Here is a 16825-nt window from a genome sequence, read left to right on the forward strand (position 1 = left end):
AAGGTACCTAGCGAAAGATTCTTACTGAACTGGGGAGCTGGGCAATATGATGTTGGCTTAACCCAGATTTAAGTATTCCCCCACAACCACCCCCCCGCTCTCTCTCCCCTTTCCGAGAAGAAGCCCATGCTAAGTTTAAGGCTCTAAGTCGATAGAGGTGATAAAGGATGGATGTATATTCCAAAGTCGATAGAGGGATTGGCACGGCTTGTGAGGTCGTGTTCTTCCACGAGAGATTGGCACCTGGGCCGCCAGATCGAGGCATGTATTCGCAGCAGCAGTGAGCACCACGGCTCGCTTCTTCTCGCCAACCTCCTCGTGGAGATGCATGGCAAGTGCGGCCGACTGCAGGACGCCAAGGAGGCGTTTGATCGTATCCTCGCGCCCAATGCCTTCTCCTGGAACATCCTGGCCGCGGCATTCACGCAGAACGATCGCCTCCGCGAGGCCATCGAGATCTTCCATGCGATGGCACAGCGCGACTGTGTTTCCTGGACTGTGATCATCACTGGCTTAGCCCAGAAGAGTATGATCGCTCAGGCCGAGCAGTACATGCTCAAGATCCCCCATTTTGATTCTCGGGTCTGTACCGCTGTGCTGCAAATGTTTGTCGAGAATGGGCATCTTGATGAATGTTGGATCTTGTTTGATCAAATGCCTAAAAAAGATGTTTTTGCGTGGACAGTTCTTGTAACTGGATTTTTGTTTAGAGATCTCGTAGAAGAATCGTTTGAGTGTTTCGTGAAGATGGCACACCACAACCTGGTTTCGTGTACAGCCGTGATGTCTGCAAAAGCCGAGCATGGGCAGTTTAAAGAGTGTAAGGAACTCTTTGATGCGATGCCGCAGCGAAGCTCCATCACTTGGAATGTGATGTTGAGAGCGGTGGCGAGCACTGGAAGTTGTTTTTTGGAAATGGATGTTCTCGAAAGAATGGCCAAACATAGCGTGGAGTCGTGGAACTGTTTGCTCAAGGCAAGCGGGGGAGAGAGTGTTTTCTATCAAATGCCCGAGCGCAACATTGTTTCATGGACGACGATGCTTGGATTGTTTGAGGAACGAGGAGAGATTGCGCAAGCTAAAGAGGTTCTGGAAAGAATGCCGCAGTGGGACGTCGTTTTGATGAATGCCATGATTTCGGCTTACGCCCAAGTGGGAAACACTAACGATGCGAAGCGGATCTTTGATTCAATGTCCTTCCGGGACGTCTTTACTTACAATTCGATGCTCCAGGCTTCGGTGGAGAATGGCCAGTTTGCCTCTGCTATGATCTGGTTTGAAAGAATGCCACAGCACGATGTAGTTTCCCGTACCTCAGCGATCATCTGTCTTGGCAAACAAGGTTCTCACACGGAAGCCTTGGCTCTTTTCGTGAAACTGCCTCAAAGAAACCCTGTTGCTTGGAACGCCATGGTTTCTACAAATGCCTGTGCTGGTCATTTGGATCTCGCTTTAAAAACCTTCTATCTCATGCCGCAGTGGAACGTCACTGCGTGGAACTCTCTTCTCGTCTCTTACAGTCAACGTGGCTTCTTAGTAAACGCTTCTAAGGTCTTTGGAGAAATGCCGACAAGGGACGAGTCAACGTGGAATACCATGGCCTCAGCTCTCGCTACGAACGGGCAGCTGGACCAGGTGTTGACATTGACCGGCAGGATGCCCGAGTTGACCGTCGAGTCGTCAACAGTGGTGCTGACTGCGATCGCCGGCAGCGGTCGCGTTGACCGGGCCAAGGCCTTCTTTGACTCCATGCCGCAGAAGGACGTGGTCTCATGGACGGCTCTGATGGAAGCGCACGTCCAGAATGGAGATGGCGATCAAGCCAGAGCTTTGTTTCGAAGAATTCCCAGCCGGAATGTCCTGGCATGGACGCTGATCTTGGCCTTGGCTGCGAGGAATGGTGATCTGCGTGAAGCCATGGAAACTTTCATCTCGGCCCCGGAGAAGGATGCCACTTTGCAGGCCGTGATGCTCTCCGCGTATGCCCAGAATGGGCATCTCGACCAAGTGAAGCTCGTCTTCGAGGCCATGGATCAAAGCGATGTCACCTCCTGGAATGCGCTGGTGGGGGCCTTCGCTTGCAACGGGCTCCGGGGGGACGTGACCAAGCTCCAGCGTCTCATGGCTGTGACTGGCGTTGCCGCGAACGAGGTGACGTTTGTGGCAGCCTTAGTTTCGTGCAGCCATGCCGGGTTTGTCGAAGATGGACGAGCGTTCTTCGTTGCGATGAGAGCGGAGCACGGGATGGTCCCGACTTTCCAGCACTTTTGTTGCATGGTCGACATTCTGGGACGAGCGGGGAGGCTGGAGGAGGCCCGGGAGCTGGTCAATAGCATGCCTTACAATCCCGACAGCGTTGCCTGGAATACAATACTCGGCGCCTCGAAAGCTGTGGGAGATGAAAGCTTACCGGGTGGAGATGTTGCTGATGGTATTGTAAGCATGGATCCAAGAAAAGCAGCGGCAGCTTATGTGATGCTTTCCAGCATCGCTGCCACAAGCGCGAGCCTGCAACATCTTCGTTAAGTAACAGCGAGAGAGAATGAAAAGACTATAAAAAGCTCACGAGAAGCACCGCTGGCAGCGTAATGATAAGGCACGAAAGTGAAAGACGCTCGCTCCTGTTTCCTCGTAACATGGAACGTTTGAGCGTTGAGCCAAGAGAAAAATTACAAAAGACCCATGCGTGCCTGCTGAATGCATCCATAACTTTCACAGGGAAGATACGATCACGGACGAAGAAAACTCGTAAAACAACCAAGTTGTACCTTTATTCGACTTTTCTGAGCATTTGCTAGGCCTGACTCTATCACGTGGTCAAGCATTGTCTCATTAGCTAGTAGCCCATGCTGAAAATGAGTTAGAAGACAAGATCAGCAAGAATACCAAGAAAAAAAAAAAGAAAAACAAAGTTGAGCTAAGAAACTGACCTGAACCAGTTTGGAATCTTCTACAACACATTAACGTTGCTTCCGATGGTAAGAAAACATCTTGCTTCTGGACCAACAGGACTTCCATATTTTACGTTGTCCGTAGTGAGTCCCGTCAGGAGCATATATGCTTGTATACGCGATATATCCATGTGCAGGTTGAAAAGGATGGGCCAGTATCACTTGGCAGGAGCACCGCCAGAAGATTATTTTGAGATGTAGCCCCTGAAGTGACAGAAGATAGGAACCGGCGCTTGTTGCTGTGAGATAAACACCAGCTGCCTTAAAGCGGTATCTCAGCTGTCCACATGAGCGAAACGCTTGCAATGCCGCTGCTTACGAATCGATCGCCATAGATGATATACTCCCCAAACACCAGAAAGCTCGTCATAGTTCGTCACAGCTGCTCTTTTCTCTTGCTGCTCTTAATGGCTAGTGCCATTCTTGAATACTGCTTCTCGTCTCATAAATCAGAGGTAACGTACAGTGCGGACACTCCAAGCTTCATTTCTCTGCTTGCGCATAAGACGATCTCATGGGAAAACGGTGGACAGCTTGCTGTTATCAGCAAAAAGAGAGGCATTTCTGCCCGTGTTATCCTGCAGTCACCCAACGCGAGGTAAGTCTTTTATGATCCCGACGTGCCTCACAAAAAGGATCACAATGCAGATACCTCTTCGGTTTCTTCAGCGAATCGTCTGGCATCTTCACTCTCTCGATTTATGACTTGTCTTATCCTATTGAAAATGAGAGCGTCATTCAAAGAGTGTGGTCCGCGAAGACCGAAGCAGGGACTCCTTGTATGCTCAAGGAAAATACGGTGCTGCAGTTTGAAGAGAATGGGAACCTGGTTTTATCCCACAGTGATGCCAGCAATGTATGGGAAACACTCACCTCGAGCATGGAGATCTTGAGCATGAATCTCCTGGACACCGGTAACTTAGTTCTGTATAACTCAGCACAGCAGCCAGTGTGGGAAAGTTTCAAGTTTCCCGTTGATACGATGCTCCCTGGACAGATTCTTAGTCCCGGCATGAAATTGGTACGTTGATCTTCGCCTTCACAAAAACTGATGTTCAAAAGCAGATAAACGGGATATATACGTTGAAAATGGAAGTTGGCGGTCTGGTTCTGTATTCTGGAAGTTCCGTCAAGTGGTTTTGGAGCTTCTACAACGTTGGTGATCTCACGTAAGGAGCTTGCTTCCCAGCTCTTCCAAATTCTAATTCTTGTGCTGGTTGTTTGTGAAGGGACGTCTTATACACCTGTAAGCGACCAACGTACGCAGAATTTACCGAAAAAGGCCTTCATCTCTCCCAAGATGCTAACATCGTTACCAGAACCATTTCTGAGGATCTTCTGAACTACTCTGTCAAAAGCATAGATCCCATTGTCCTCTCAGATGGCTATAAAGCTGCCGGTCTGCGACTCAGTTGCTACGGGGCTGTGCACATAGATGTCCAGTGCCCGAAACCCGAGTAAGTTGTTGGCATTCTTTTATCTTCCATTCAGCTGAAAAGGTAAATTTCTTTGTATAGCAAGTGGAAATCTCGGAAGCTACTTGGGATGAAGTACCTTATGTTTCTTGCCCAAAAGACCCGCGGTAAAAGGCCTATTTCAACTTCTTCGTCGGAGGCTGGACGAACGTTGCTTTCCATATCTGAGCAGCCCGAGCAAGAACGCCTGGCTGAAAAGAAGGTAATTTTCCAAAGTTTGAACTTAGTGATGTGTTCTCAACCTTCCTCTGGCGTGAAGGAGACAGCATTACCACCAACACAGGCTGTTTCAACACAAAAACAAGAGCCAAATCAGCGCAAGGTATACTATCAAAGACAAAAGCTCAATACTTACTTGTTTGTGTTGCAGCGGAAAGCCGTGATATCAATAACGGTGCTTCTTAGTGCTACAGCATTGGCATTGTGCGGTGGAATCTGCATTCAAAAAAAGCTGCGTAAGAAACCAACACCGGTCAAGACGGAATCTTCAGCATCAATCAAAGACATTGTACCACAAGCCGGTCCCGCGAAGTTCTCGTTCAAGCAAGTCCGCAAGATCACAAACAACTTCAGTGTCAAGCTAGGAGACGGTGGCTTTGGGCTGGTGTACGAAGGAACACTCAAGGACGGGAGCAAAGTAGCCGTCAAGATGCTGGAAAGAACGTCAACACAAGGTGAGAAAGAATTCAAGGCAGAGGTGAGTGTGATGGCAACGGTTCGTCACCTGAATCTCATCCGACTGAGAGGATACTGCGCGCAAGGGCCGCGGAGAATACTCATCTATGACTTCATGCCAAACAGCTCCCTTGACAAGTGGCTGTTCATAACACCTGGTAAGTTTTCCTGGTCATTACAAGAGAGAAAGAGAGCGAGCTTACCATAAAAAACCATTGAGCAGGAAAGGATTGCATGCTTGACTGGTCACGGAGATACAGCATTGCGCTTGGCACGGCCCGAGGACTTGCTTACCTCCATGAAGAATGCAGCCAAAAAATCATCCACTTGGACGTGAAGCCCGAGAACATTCTTCTCGACCAGAACTTCCTGCCAAAGGTAACAAAAGCACTCGTTAGAAAGTATAGAAAGATAGAAGGAACTAAGATGGAAATGGTGGCAGGTCTCGGACTTTGGGCTAGCGAAGCTCATGGATCGAGATAAGAGCCGGGTGGTCACAAACATGAGAGGAACACCAGGGTATCTAGCTCCAGAATGGCTGCACGGAACAGCAGTCACGGCCAAGGCCGACGTCTACAGCTTTGGAATGGTCCTCCTGGAGCTAATCTGTGGCCGCGAAACGATCGACCTCTCTAAGGGATCAGAGCAGTGGTACTTACCGGCGTGGGCCGTGAGAATGGTCGAGGAGGGGCGGCCGATGGAGCTCATCGACGAGCAGCTCCACGAGGAGGTGGAATATTTCTACGAGGATCAAGCCAAGCGCTCGATCCGTGTGGCGCTGTGCTGCATCCAGGAAGATCCGACGCAGCGGCCTACCATGGGGCGCGTCGTCCAGATGCTCGACGGCCTGGTGGAGCCGCGAGTGCCGCAGCTGAGCAAATTGAACGTCCAGCCATCCTGCGCCACGACGCGCGTCAAGGACAAGCTCGTCGCCTTCGCTGAAGCCCTAGCGGACGAGCGCGGCGCCTCCGAGCTCATGGGCGGCCCTAGAATCTCCGGTAAGAACACGATTTTGAAAAATCCCGCCAGACGTCTGGCATATTCTCGTCAGGTAACCGTATATGCTACTGACTGAATGTGCTGTTTGCAGACAAGGATATTCCGTCGTGGGGCGTGAAAGGCGGGCTTGGCTCCATCGTCGGCTCCGCGAGGACGGTGCTCAAGGCGCGCAATGTGCCGTGCATCCCACCATGGCCGCTCAAGGGCGACATCGTTATCGTGCGCGGCAGCGGCACCGGCGAATTCACCCACGCGGTCGTGCGTGATGTGAAGATCCGGACGCAGCAAGTGAAGCTGGCGGTGCTCCAGCGGGTGTCCAGCGGCGATGTGGCGGCGGAGGAGGCGCTCGACTCCTCCAACAAGTGGGTTGTTCTTGACGAGGAGACGGTGTGGCGGCAGTGGAATGTGCTCGTGAGGACGCTCGAGTTTTGGGTGCCCGTGAATTGGTCCACGCTCCCTGGTTCCGGCCCACAAAAGTACCCGATCGAATGGATCGCCAACTAGATCGCAAGCTGCGATCTCAGCTCCCAGAATGTTGGAAAGAGAAGATCGTCCGATATAAAGTATCCTCTTCTAAGTTGCTAGTCTTCGCAGCGATCGATCTTCCTTGTACATATCCGACAGGAGCACAAACGTGGACGAGGTTTTGGTGCCGAGATGGATCGCCGACTTGGCCGCCTCCATCCCCAGTTTCTTGTTGCGATGGACTCTGGAAGCTCCAAGCAAAGTCGCCCACTCTTGGAGATCTGGCACGAAAGGCATGCTCTTGACGAGCTCCTCCGCCTCGCCCAGCTTTCCCAGCCGGGCCAAGATATCGATCATGCTCGCGTAGTGCTCCTGCCGCGGCGGGACGCCGTGATCCACCGCCAAGACCACGAACATCCGCCACCCGGAGTTTAAGAGTCCGAGATGGCTACACGCGGTGAGGACGCTGGAGAACGTTACGTGATCGGGTTTCGTGCCATCCAGATCCATCAAATGGAAAACCTCGAGCGATTCCTCTCCACGGCCCGACCCCGCGTACGACGAGATCATCGAGTTCCAGCAAACGACGTCCCGGAAGGGCATTTCATCGAAGATTCTCCGCGATTCTCCCAAATGCCCGTTCTGAGCATTCACTCCTACCATTGCAGACCACGAGAGAACGTCTCTCTCGGGCATTAGTCGAAAGACTCTTTGGGCTTCGTGGTGCTGCATAAGCTGCGCATGCCCGGTAATCATAGCCGTCCATGTCACTGCGTCTTTGGACGGCATCCGGTTGAAGAGAGATACCGCCTCTTGCATATACCCTGCTTGAGCATAACCCGTTATCATGGTGTTCCATGAAACCAGATCATGCTCCACCATTTTGAGATCGAAAAATTGCTGTGCCTCGACGAGAAAGCCGTGGAGCGCGAATGCGGCTAGCAGTGAATTCCAGGTGAAGATGTTTTGCTCGGGACTCCTGTCAAAGAGGCACTTCGTTTCTTCAATCATTCCACTCTGCGCATAGCCGCTCAAGATCGCGGTCCAGGAAACGAGATTTCGCTCTTTCATACGATCAAACACCTGCCTAGCCTGCTTGAGGTAGCCATCGCGAGCAAACGCCTCAACCATGGCCGTCCAGGAAATCACATTCCACTCGGGCATTAGATCAAAAAGCTTCTTTGCTTCCTCAATATGCCCAAGCCTGGCATTTGCCGTAAGGAGAGCGTTCCATGCAACCACACCGCGCGTAGGCATTCGGTCAAATAGAGTCTTAGCCTCGTTAACTAGCCCATTCTGACCGTAGGCGCTGACCATAATCGTCCAGGAGACTACGTTTCGATCCCCCATACCGTCAAAGAGTAGTCTCGCCTTTTCCAGATGCCCATTCTGGGCATATGCTGCAAGCATCGTGTTCTTGGACACATCGTTTTGCTCGGGCATGGCGTCGAATATTCTTTTAGCCTCCTCGAGATTGGCCGCCTGGGCATGCATTGCCAGCATCGCCGTCCACGCCACGACATTTCTCTCGGGCATGGCAGCGAATATTTTCTCCGCATCTTCCAGATACCCATTCTGGGCATATCCCACAAGGAGAATGCTCCACGAGAACAAATTGGGGTCTTCAATCCCATGGAAGACCATCTTCGCGTCCTCCATGCTGCCGCATTTCCCATACATCTCGACCAGCGTGTTGGCGAGAAATCTGTTGCTGCCGTGCTGGGTGCCGAGAATTCGAGCGTGGATCTGCTTGCCGCGGTCGAGATCGTCGATTCCAGTGCAGGACCGGAGGAGATCCGCAAAGAAATCCTGCTCCTGGCGCTGTTTCCTCCTGGCGATGGCGCCAGAGCTGGGGACTGAAATTTGGGTGCTCACGAAGATGAGAAACAGAGCACGTTGGGTCATTCCCCTGTTTCTAGGGCTCTTGGAGAGGCTCAATTGATCGATCGAGAGTCTTGGAAGAAGAAGAGAGATTGATTGATTGATTCAGAGGACGCAGAAGGCGTTATAGAACCAGCCCACCACATTGGGTGCGGCAGCTACATAGATCACAACTAAGCACAAGCTAAGACAAGCGCTGCGCATCACTGGGCGCATCGATTTGATCCATTTTCAGTGCTGTGGAACAGCCATTCCTGCAAGAAACCCACAAGATCGATCAAACAAACACCCAGCTCGAGAAGAATCGCATGGATTTACCGTTGCAATTGAGATTGGCCTGGACGGGGATGCCACACTTGGCTGGAATCGCGATCGCCGAGTGAAGATCCACAGTCTTGTCCACCTTCTGCGCGGCGAGGAGGCTCTGGCACAGGCAATCCGCGGCGTCCTTGCTGCCGCTGAAGGGCTTCACGGCATCGCAGCACCCCGCGAGCTGCTTGGGATCCTTCCCGTTCTTGACAGCAGCTTGGCGGCAGGGAAGAAGCTTGCCCATGTTGTTGGTGGCATCGCAGGCGCCACTGGCGCGATCGGCGAGCACGATCACGGCGACGAGGAAGAAGGACACGAGCGCGAACTTGATCGCCATGGACGAGGAAGAGGAGGAAGAAAGGGGCGAACGCGAATCCCAGTGGGCGATGGAAAGAAGGAAGCAAACGCTGGGTTTTATAGCGCTCGTGGCTCGATCGCTCCTAATTTCTGACACAGATCGGATCGACCAGCCAGCGTAATTGTATGAGTGCGCGCCGATCGAGCGAGCGAGCAATGCGAGAGAGAGAGAGAGTGAGCAAATTGCGCGAATATCGGTAGTACCATTTGGCCGACTGTACCGCGAATGGGGACTCGCCACAAGCGCGCGTTCGATTCTCGTGAGCTCCAGAGAGGGATTTTTCCGGCAGGGGAAGATGCCTGACGCATGAGGAGGGTTTGCGCAGAGTGGATCAAATCAAAGCTAGCTTCTTCTTCTTCTTCTTCTTCTTCTTCGCGGGGTTTTAATTTCGAATCCTGCGTTGAGCGACTGCGCCAGTGCCGGGATTTGTCGCAAGTGCGAGGGATTCACCGCGAGATCGTCGCGGCGGGGCACAGGGGGAACCGATTTCTCGCGAATTTGCTGGTGCAAATGTATGGGAGAGTCGGGAGCTTGCGTGAGGCAGAGATTGTTTATGAAGGAATTGACGAGCCGCGGGATGATTCTTCGCGGCTGGCGCTGCTCAGTGCGTATGCCCACAACGGGAATGTCAACTTGGCGAGGGAGGTGTTTGATTCTCTGACGCAAAAACCATCTTTTTCCTGGAGTGTAATGCTCAATGCATATGCCCAAACAGGGCATTTGCAGGAAGCCAAGGAACTCTACGACAAGATGTTTGTTCCAGACGATTTTTCAGGAACAATTCTTATCAAAGCGTTTTCCGATAGACAAGATTTGGAATCCGCAATAAATGTCTTTGATGGTATGCAAACGAAGGACTCCGTGGCTTGGAATGCTCTGGTTTCTGCCAATGCCGTAAATGGGCATTTAGAAACAGCTTCAGAAATTCTAGACAAAATGCCAATGCTAGGCTCTTCAGCGATGAATCCACTGCTCCACGCCTACAGCCAAGCATCCATGGTCACACAGGCAAAGTTCGTGTTTGAAAAGATGAGAGAGCGATCCATAATCTCCATGACGGCGTTGCTAACTGCGTATGACAAGGGAGGGGATTATAAAAACGCACGCATTGTCTTCGACAAAATGCCGCAGCACGATCTCGTCTCATGCAACGCCATCGTCACAGCTTGCTCAAAATCAGAGACCCAAAATCTTCAAGAGCTAAAACACATCTTCGATCGAATGCACGCCAGAGACATTGTCTCGTGGACAATCCTCCTCCAGGCATATGCCCAAAGCGGGCATCCGTCAGTTGCCCAGGCAATGCTGGCAAAACTGCCACGCTACGATTCACTCTCGGCAACGGCCGTGATCGAAGGCTATGGCAAGGCAGGGAATCTTTCCAGAGCAAGAGCCGTGCTAGAGAATCTCCCTGAGAGACACTTAGAGCCATGCACGGTTCTCATGGAGGCATACTCGAGGAATGGATATCCACTTGAGGCAGTCCACCTGTTCCGGACCTTGGAACTGGAAGGAAGCATAGAACCGGATGGGGCGATGTTCACGACGCTACTGAGCGCGTGTAGCCATGGTGGGCTGGTCCGGTTGGGCCTGGACTACTTCGCGGCTATGGCGGTGGATCACTCTCTCACTCCATCGCCCATGCACTATAGTTGCGTTGCGGACATGCTCGGCCGCGCGGGATTACTCCAGGAAGTCGAAGATTTGGCTGAGAAGATGCCGTGCTTGCCCATCGATTCTATGTGGATTGCACTGCTGAATGCGTGCAAGATTCACAACGATCCCGGCCTAGGTGCTTTGGCGGCGGACAAAGCATCACAGCTACGGCCTGGGGAATGTGTTCCATACGTCATGATCGCTGGATTTCCAGACTCTTTGGATCGCCCTCTACACCATAGATGACACACTGTCAACTTTCATAAACTTCAAGCAAAGTCATCGATATTATCTGGTAACTTCTGTCCATTTCGTACAACTTTTAGAAGGCGTTGCGAGAGGTGCTCCTGAGAGACAGACGTGCCAGTCAAGGTTAAGTACTCCAAGGATGGATAAAGGGAGCTAATCTGCAGAGGGTAACATGCTGATCTTCCTGCAACCCATCAGATCAAGCTCTCTTAGCAAAGGAAGCCTTGCAACACCATCAGGTATCACATCCAAATTTTCCAGATGCCTTAAATTCAGAGCTCTCAACTTTGTGAATGAAGCGTACCATTCTGGTAGCTGGTGAATACCACAGCTCTCTATTTCCAACCGCGTCAGCTGTGGGAACGCATCCATGGCACCTAGAGAGACATCTGGGAGATTTTCAAATCCTTCAAGGAATATTTCTTGAAGTCGTGGGAACTTGCCACCGAATGCAACACAGGCAAGCATGCCGAAGCTATCGATTTTAACACGTCTCAGTGATGGGCACTCGGATATGTTGAGTGTGGTCACTTTGTCGCAAGAACTTAGATAAAGTATACCTAGATTTGGAAGGAACGAGATAGGCAAGTCCTTCAAGGATGGACACATCCAGATGCTGAGGTCCTTTAGTGATGCCAGTTGAGAAATGGTAAGCACCTCAGTCAAATTTTCACAATTCGAAAGGGAGAGGCTTGTCAGCATGGGAAGCATTTCCTGTGTTAAGAAAGGAAGGCACTCAAGGTGGTGATTCCAACCTATAACCAAGGTTTGCAAGTTCTCCATGCTGGAGGTTACTTTAAACTCACATTCCCCATTTAAGCCTCCCACTTCCAAAGTTCTCAACCTTGGAAATCTGCTCCAATCCCAGTCTGACAATGGAAGATCCAATTCCTGCAGTTTCACACTTTCAAGGTTGGTCAAGCATCGAAAGCTGTCATATGTTACCCTCGTCTGACCCCTTATTTCCAGCTCTTTTAAATTGGACAGTTCGCCTATGCTTGCAGGTAGCTCCACAGCTAACATTGTATGAATAATCAACACTTCCAACTTTGTCAATGCCTGAAACATTCCATCTAGATGGAGACCAAACCTCCTGTTTAAGCATTTCTTATGTTTGAAAAGTCGATGATGCAACCTGTGGCAAGTCCACATTGCAAAGTTGTTCTCTCCATTTATATAGACCAGGTTGGTGAGTTTGAGCAAAGCATCCACGGGGAAAGTCTCGAGTGTCCGACAATTCCCCAAGTCCAGATATGACAAGTTGGTCAACTTTCCCAGCGAATCTGGAATGCTTTGGAGTGATGTATTCCAAGACAAGTCTAGAGTCTGTAAATTCTTGAGCTTTCCAATGCTATGTGGTAGGGTTACCACTCCACTGCGACTCAAGCACAAAACCTTCAAGCTTTTGAAAAGAGAGAGGCTTGGCAATGAAGTAAGATGGAAATAATTTTGATCCAGGAGCATGCAAGTGGTGCTTGAAACTGTGACCCTGTTCTTCCCTATAGGTAGACGACACCCCACCAGTGAAATCTTGCTGTAGTTACTTGTGAAGGCATCCCAAGCATTCGAGCAGCCAACCTTGAAGTAACACTTGGGGCCTTCTTGTTCCAAGATGTGCAAAGCAAGAGCCAATAACGCATCGTGAATCCTGTACCTCTTATCCCCCAGCCACCGTCCACCTGGAGAGTTTTCTTCGTCAGTAATAAGTGCGTGATTCTTGAGCCTTTCTAAAACATTCACGGCCTCTGCTGTGTTGGCAACCAGCCCTTCCCCTTTCCAACACTTGAATAGATCCCAGAATCCAATTTGCCTGTCTTCTGGAAACGCAGCAAAGAAGAGAAAGTGCTGCTGGATGCCCAGAGGTAACAATGCATCATACCCCAGCTTAAGTCGCTGCAATACCTGTTGTTCCTCATCAAGAGTAGCAAGTTGTTGATCATTGAGTTTTCCCAAAACAAAGTCCCAATCTTGTTTGCCTGCCATTCTTCTGCCAATTACCTTCAACACCAGTGGAAGCCCCCCACACTTCTCCACAACTTGCTCCATTACTATCTTCTTGACTTGATTCTGAGCATATTTTTGGTTTGGGTACGCATGGACTGTGAACAATTTCAAACTGTCTTCCTTTCCCAAAAGCCCCATTTTGGTTTTAATTGCACCTCTGCTGTCAAGCACATCAAGTTTCCGAGTGGTAATGAAGATCTTGCTTCCATTCTCTTGCACCACATCAAACAGATCCAAAAGATCGCCAGATGTCCAGACATCATCCAACACCATCAAGCACCTCTTTCCTGCAAGCCCCCTCCTCAGTGTTTCATTGCTAATCCGACTTTCTAGTCTGATTTGATTGGCAAGTTCGGCTTGTTTTGCTTCCACCTGAGGAGATGCAACCATAGCAATATATGTATTGCTTGAAGCTATGATAAGCTTAAGGACTTACCTGACATGTCTGACCGAATGTTAGCCACAAAACTGGATCGAAATGCTCCTTGACTTGGTGGTTTTCACATACTCGTTTGGCCAAGAGTGTTTTTCCAGCACCTCCTACTCCATGAACTCCAACCCACTTGCTGCTTACAGGGGACCCCAGCAAGTCTGATACAACCCGCTCCAGCATCTCTTCCATACCAAAAATGTGCTCATCCAGAGGAACAACATGCTGTTCTTCCTTTGGAACCACATTAGAGGGCACCTCCTTTTGCTTCTTCAATGCAACTCTCTGCAGAAGCTCAACGCCAAGATGCCGAGGAGCTGCAGCCAAGTGCCCGTGAATCGCTTTGGAGCACTGGTCAATCTTGGTAGCAAGTGTTATCCTGCAACAAGTCACAACTCAGACAAGAGTATTTCGAGAGAAGCACAACCGACCTCTTTGGGAAATCTAGAATGGGATTTTGTAGGGACTGGCACTCAAGAACAAGAGGTTTAGCCTCTTCAACCTTGGTTTTGAGGACTTTTAGCCAGGTATCCAAATGTGAGGAGCTCAGACAGCCCGAATACCTGTTCAGTTCACCCAGCAGAGCTGATGCTTCGGTCAAAGAATCCTCCAAATCGCTGCACTTCTCCTTGCAATGAATGCCAGACTTGGAGAGCCCAATCACTTCGTTGACAGCTGCAGAAACAAGCGCACTCAACACACCCGTGGGATCAACATTGGCCATGACTGCAAGTCCTGTGTTTCATCAACACGAGCATATTGTATAACAAGCATATCAGATAGAGATCACTACGCCATGCAACATGTTTGCTAACGCCAGACTTACATGCGAATTCGAATGAGGCAACACGTTTGCGCGTTCGTGGGTTATCAAATTTGGCCTCAAGTTGATTGAGAATATGGAATGTCAAATGTAAACAATCCAGTAGACCAGGTCATGATGTGTCCAGCGCATGCATGGCATAAAATCTAATATACGCCTTGGCTCATGGTTTTTATTTCTAATTGCCCCTCCCTCGCAAGTCGGAGTCGGCTGTGTGGTCGGGATCCATCTTTTTCCCATGAACATGGGAAGCCTCCACAATGCGCTTCAAGTGCAAGTGTAGGTCATGGAGAAAAACAGGTGCGTATTTTCTTCTCTTCCAAAAAAGTGCTTGTTGTGATTAATCCATGTTTTGTTGGCTTGCAAAAAGGAGGGAGCGGGAACTGGACGTGAGCTATCAAGCTGTAAAATTACCTTGCAAGAGAAACAAGCGACCTCGAAACACATGTTTCCATGGTCGCGATCAAGAGGCTCGAGCTCTTGGCTACGCTGATAAGCTCATGATGGAGATTCTCACACACCACAACTTGGTGCGTTTGCTCTGCTAGGCCGAGAGGCTGCTGGTTTACAAGTAAGCTGCCAGAGCGACCAGGCAAGTAACGTGCCTCCACCATAGCTGCAAGCCGAGGATCATGCACTGGACTGGAATGTATCGTTATGAATGAGTGGGTGCTCGTTCTGGAATCTGAAACCGCTCCAGAAAAAACTAGATTGGTAAGAATGATGTTATTTTCCAATGCTTTCATGCCAAAGACAACCAGCATCTAGATGGAATATTTGAATTTTAATAAATTAATATCTTAAATATTAACACTTTATATTGTTTGAAAAACAAAATAATTCAATCAATTGTTTCTAGTAATGTTGTAGTAATGGATGCTTTATATTACTTTTTTGTAGTTTAATATAGTATTAGTGGTTTATTGATCTTTAATCTTGGTAAATGCTTTTAAATACAAGCATTACCATCCTTGTTAGACGTCTATGTTAGTATTAAACATCCAACTACTCTGCAATATTCCAAATACTTTGAAGTCCTTTCCAAATTAAGTTATGTATGGGCCAAACTATAAATAACACTACTTTCTCTCACAATTTACTGAATTTAAAGCCATGAAGTAGTAATTTGATCTCTTGTTGATACTGGAATATTATTAAAGCACTAACTTGCATAATTTTGAAGAGACAAAAAAGATGGTATTAAACATCCATATGTGTCACTATTCCAAATGCTTTGAAAATCATTATATATAACTAAATTTCTATCACTTTGTAAAATGAGTTGCCAAATGCTCCATTAGCATTGGTTTTAGTAAACCATTTAGGTTCATTTTTAAAATAGATGACTAAATTGCAATCACGTGGCATAATTAAAATTAAATTTTTGTTTGATGAGTAAATTGAGTTTTTTTTAACGTTTTTTTGATAAAAGAACATTGTGAACTAAATAATGTAGTTTTTGTACTGATTCATAATATAAATCTCTAATGTGAATATTAATGTTTGCAAATCTAAAATTATAATTCTAAACCAAGTCTTTCTTTTAACTTTATATTCAATTGAATAACCAGTCTTACTTTAAAGTCATCTGAACAAAATTCTTCTGTATCACTATTGGCATTTCCAAGAATTCTTTGTGATGCTCTTAAAATGGTATTACCAAAGACAGTATCAATCATGTTTAAATATGTAGAAAATATTTCTTCTACTTTATTAGGGTGAATATAAAAAGTAAATAAAACTCTTTTGTTATCTCCTAATGGAAATATTGCACTATAAGGTAAACCTACCTTGCAGTACTTATAAAAATTTCTCTAACAAGCTCTGTAATCCTTACAATAATATACCTGATTGACATTAATGAAACTGCAAATCGATTCCCATATAGAAAAAAAGAGGAAAATTAGTTTCTCATAAAAACATTTTTGTAATAAATAATTCCTACGATTTTCTTATATTAACATTTTTTAACATTATTTAAGTCAAAATTATGATTTAAAATATAATTTTTTTTAAGAGAATACTATTAAGTTTTACTTTTTTATAGTGTTTTTAATTGTTTTTTATAAAACTATTATATTTATATGAATTTATATATATAAATGTAGAATGAATGTTTGAAATAAATATGCTTTCTAAAGTTTAAATATCCTTTCTGTTTCAAGATTACCTAGTGGAACACGTGCATCATTATGAAAGTTTTTGGTTTGCTCAAGTAAACATCTATTGGATGGTAATGCTATGGACATATCTAGAATATTCTTGGATACTTAGCATATTTTATATATATAACTTCTCTACAGCAATCTACAGAAGTTAAAATGGTTGTTCCCATTGAGGACAGATATGGGGAGGTAATTATTTATTCTTCCTCTTTTCTTGCCTTAACGTTGTTATTTATTTCAAACATACATACATACATATATATATATAGATATATATAGATATATATACTATATACATACTATACCTATATACATTTACATATATATACATTTACCCTATACATATTTACTTATACATATATATACATATACATATTTTTATATA

At 47.5% G+C, this 16825-nt stretch overlaps 6 protein-coding genes across 6 annotated transcripts; 3 read left to right on the plus strand and 3 right to left on the minus strand.

Annotated features, from left to right (window-relative positions):
* Positions 1–171: 171 nt before the first annotated feature.
* LOC112342960 (pentatricopeptide repeat-containing protein At2g35030, mitochondrial-like) lies at positions 172–2526 on the plus strand. The gene has a single exon (XM_024665666.1). It carries the CDS (start codon positions 172–174, stop codon positions 2524–2526), a length of 2355 nt encoding a protein of 784 aa, XP_024521434.1.
* Positions 2527–2937: 411 nt separating this feature from the next.
* On the plus strand, positions 2938–6687 carry LOC9644861 (G-type lectin S-receptor-like serine/threonine-protein kinase SD2-5). Its single transcript, XM_024665655.1, has 10 exons — positions 2938–3549; positions 3600–3972; positions 4017–4120; positions 4181–4408; positions 4469–4628; positions 4686–4748; positions 4797–5259; positions 5325–5479; positions 5544–6099; positions 6192–6687. The coding sequence occupies exons 1-10, from the start codon at positions 3287–3289 to the stop codon at positions 6602–6604; spliced, it is 2778 nt and encodes a 925-aa protein (XP_024521423.1). The 5' UTR covers positions 2938–3286; the 3' UTR covers positions 6605–6687.
* Positions 6674–8470, minus strand: LOC9644823 (pentatricopeptide repeat-containing protein At4g02750). The gene has a single exon (XM_002991898.2). It carries the CDS (start codon positions 8468–8470, stop codon positions 6674–6676), a length of 1797 nt encoding a protein of 598 aa, XP_002991944.2.
* Positions 8471–8523: 53 nt separating this feature from the next.
* On the minus strand, positions 8524–9121 carry LOC9645162 (male-cone protein 1). The gene is made up of 2 exons (XM_002991899.2): positions 8765–9121; positions 8524–8700 (listed from the first exon to the last, which is right to left on the minus strand). The coding sequence occupies exons 1-2, from the start codon at positions 9090–9092 to the stop codon at positions 8678–8680; spliced, it is 351 nt and encodes a 116-aa protein (XP_002991945.1). The 5' UTR covers positions 9093–9121; the 3' UTR covers positions 8524–8677.
* Positions 9122–9419: 298 nt separating this feature from the next.
* Positions 9420–11015, plus strand: LOC9645163 (pentatricopeptide repeat-containing protein At4g02750). The gene has a single exon (XM_002991859.2). It carries the CDS (start codon positions 9420–9422, stop codon positions 11013–11015), a length of 1596 nt encoding a protein of 531 aa, XP_002991905.2.
* LOC9645164 (putative disease resistance protein RGA4) lies at positions 10974–14203 on the minus strand. The gene is made up of 4 exons (XM_002991901.2): positions 14016–14203; positions 13884–13954; positions 13459–13831; positions 10974–13394 (listed from the first exon to the last, which is right to left on the minus strand). Exons 3-4 carry the CDS (start codon positions 13633–13635, stop codon positions 11172–11174), a joined length of 2400 nt encoding a protein of 799 aa, XP_002991947.2. The 5' UTR covers positions 13636–13831; positions 13884–13954; positions 14016–14203; the 3' UTR covers positions 10974–11171.
* Between the last annotated feature and the right edge of the window lie 2622 nt (positions 14204–16825).

This window comes from Selaginella moellendorffii, unplaced genomic scaffold (genome assembly GCF_000143415.4).
Source record: "Selaginella moellendorffii unplaced genomic scaffold, v1.0 SELMOscaffold_125, whole genome shotgun sequence".
Lineage (NCBI taxonomy): Eukaryota > Viridiplantae > Streptophyta > Lycopodiopsida > Selaginellales > Selaginellaceae > Selaginella > Selaginella moellendorffii.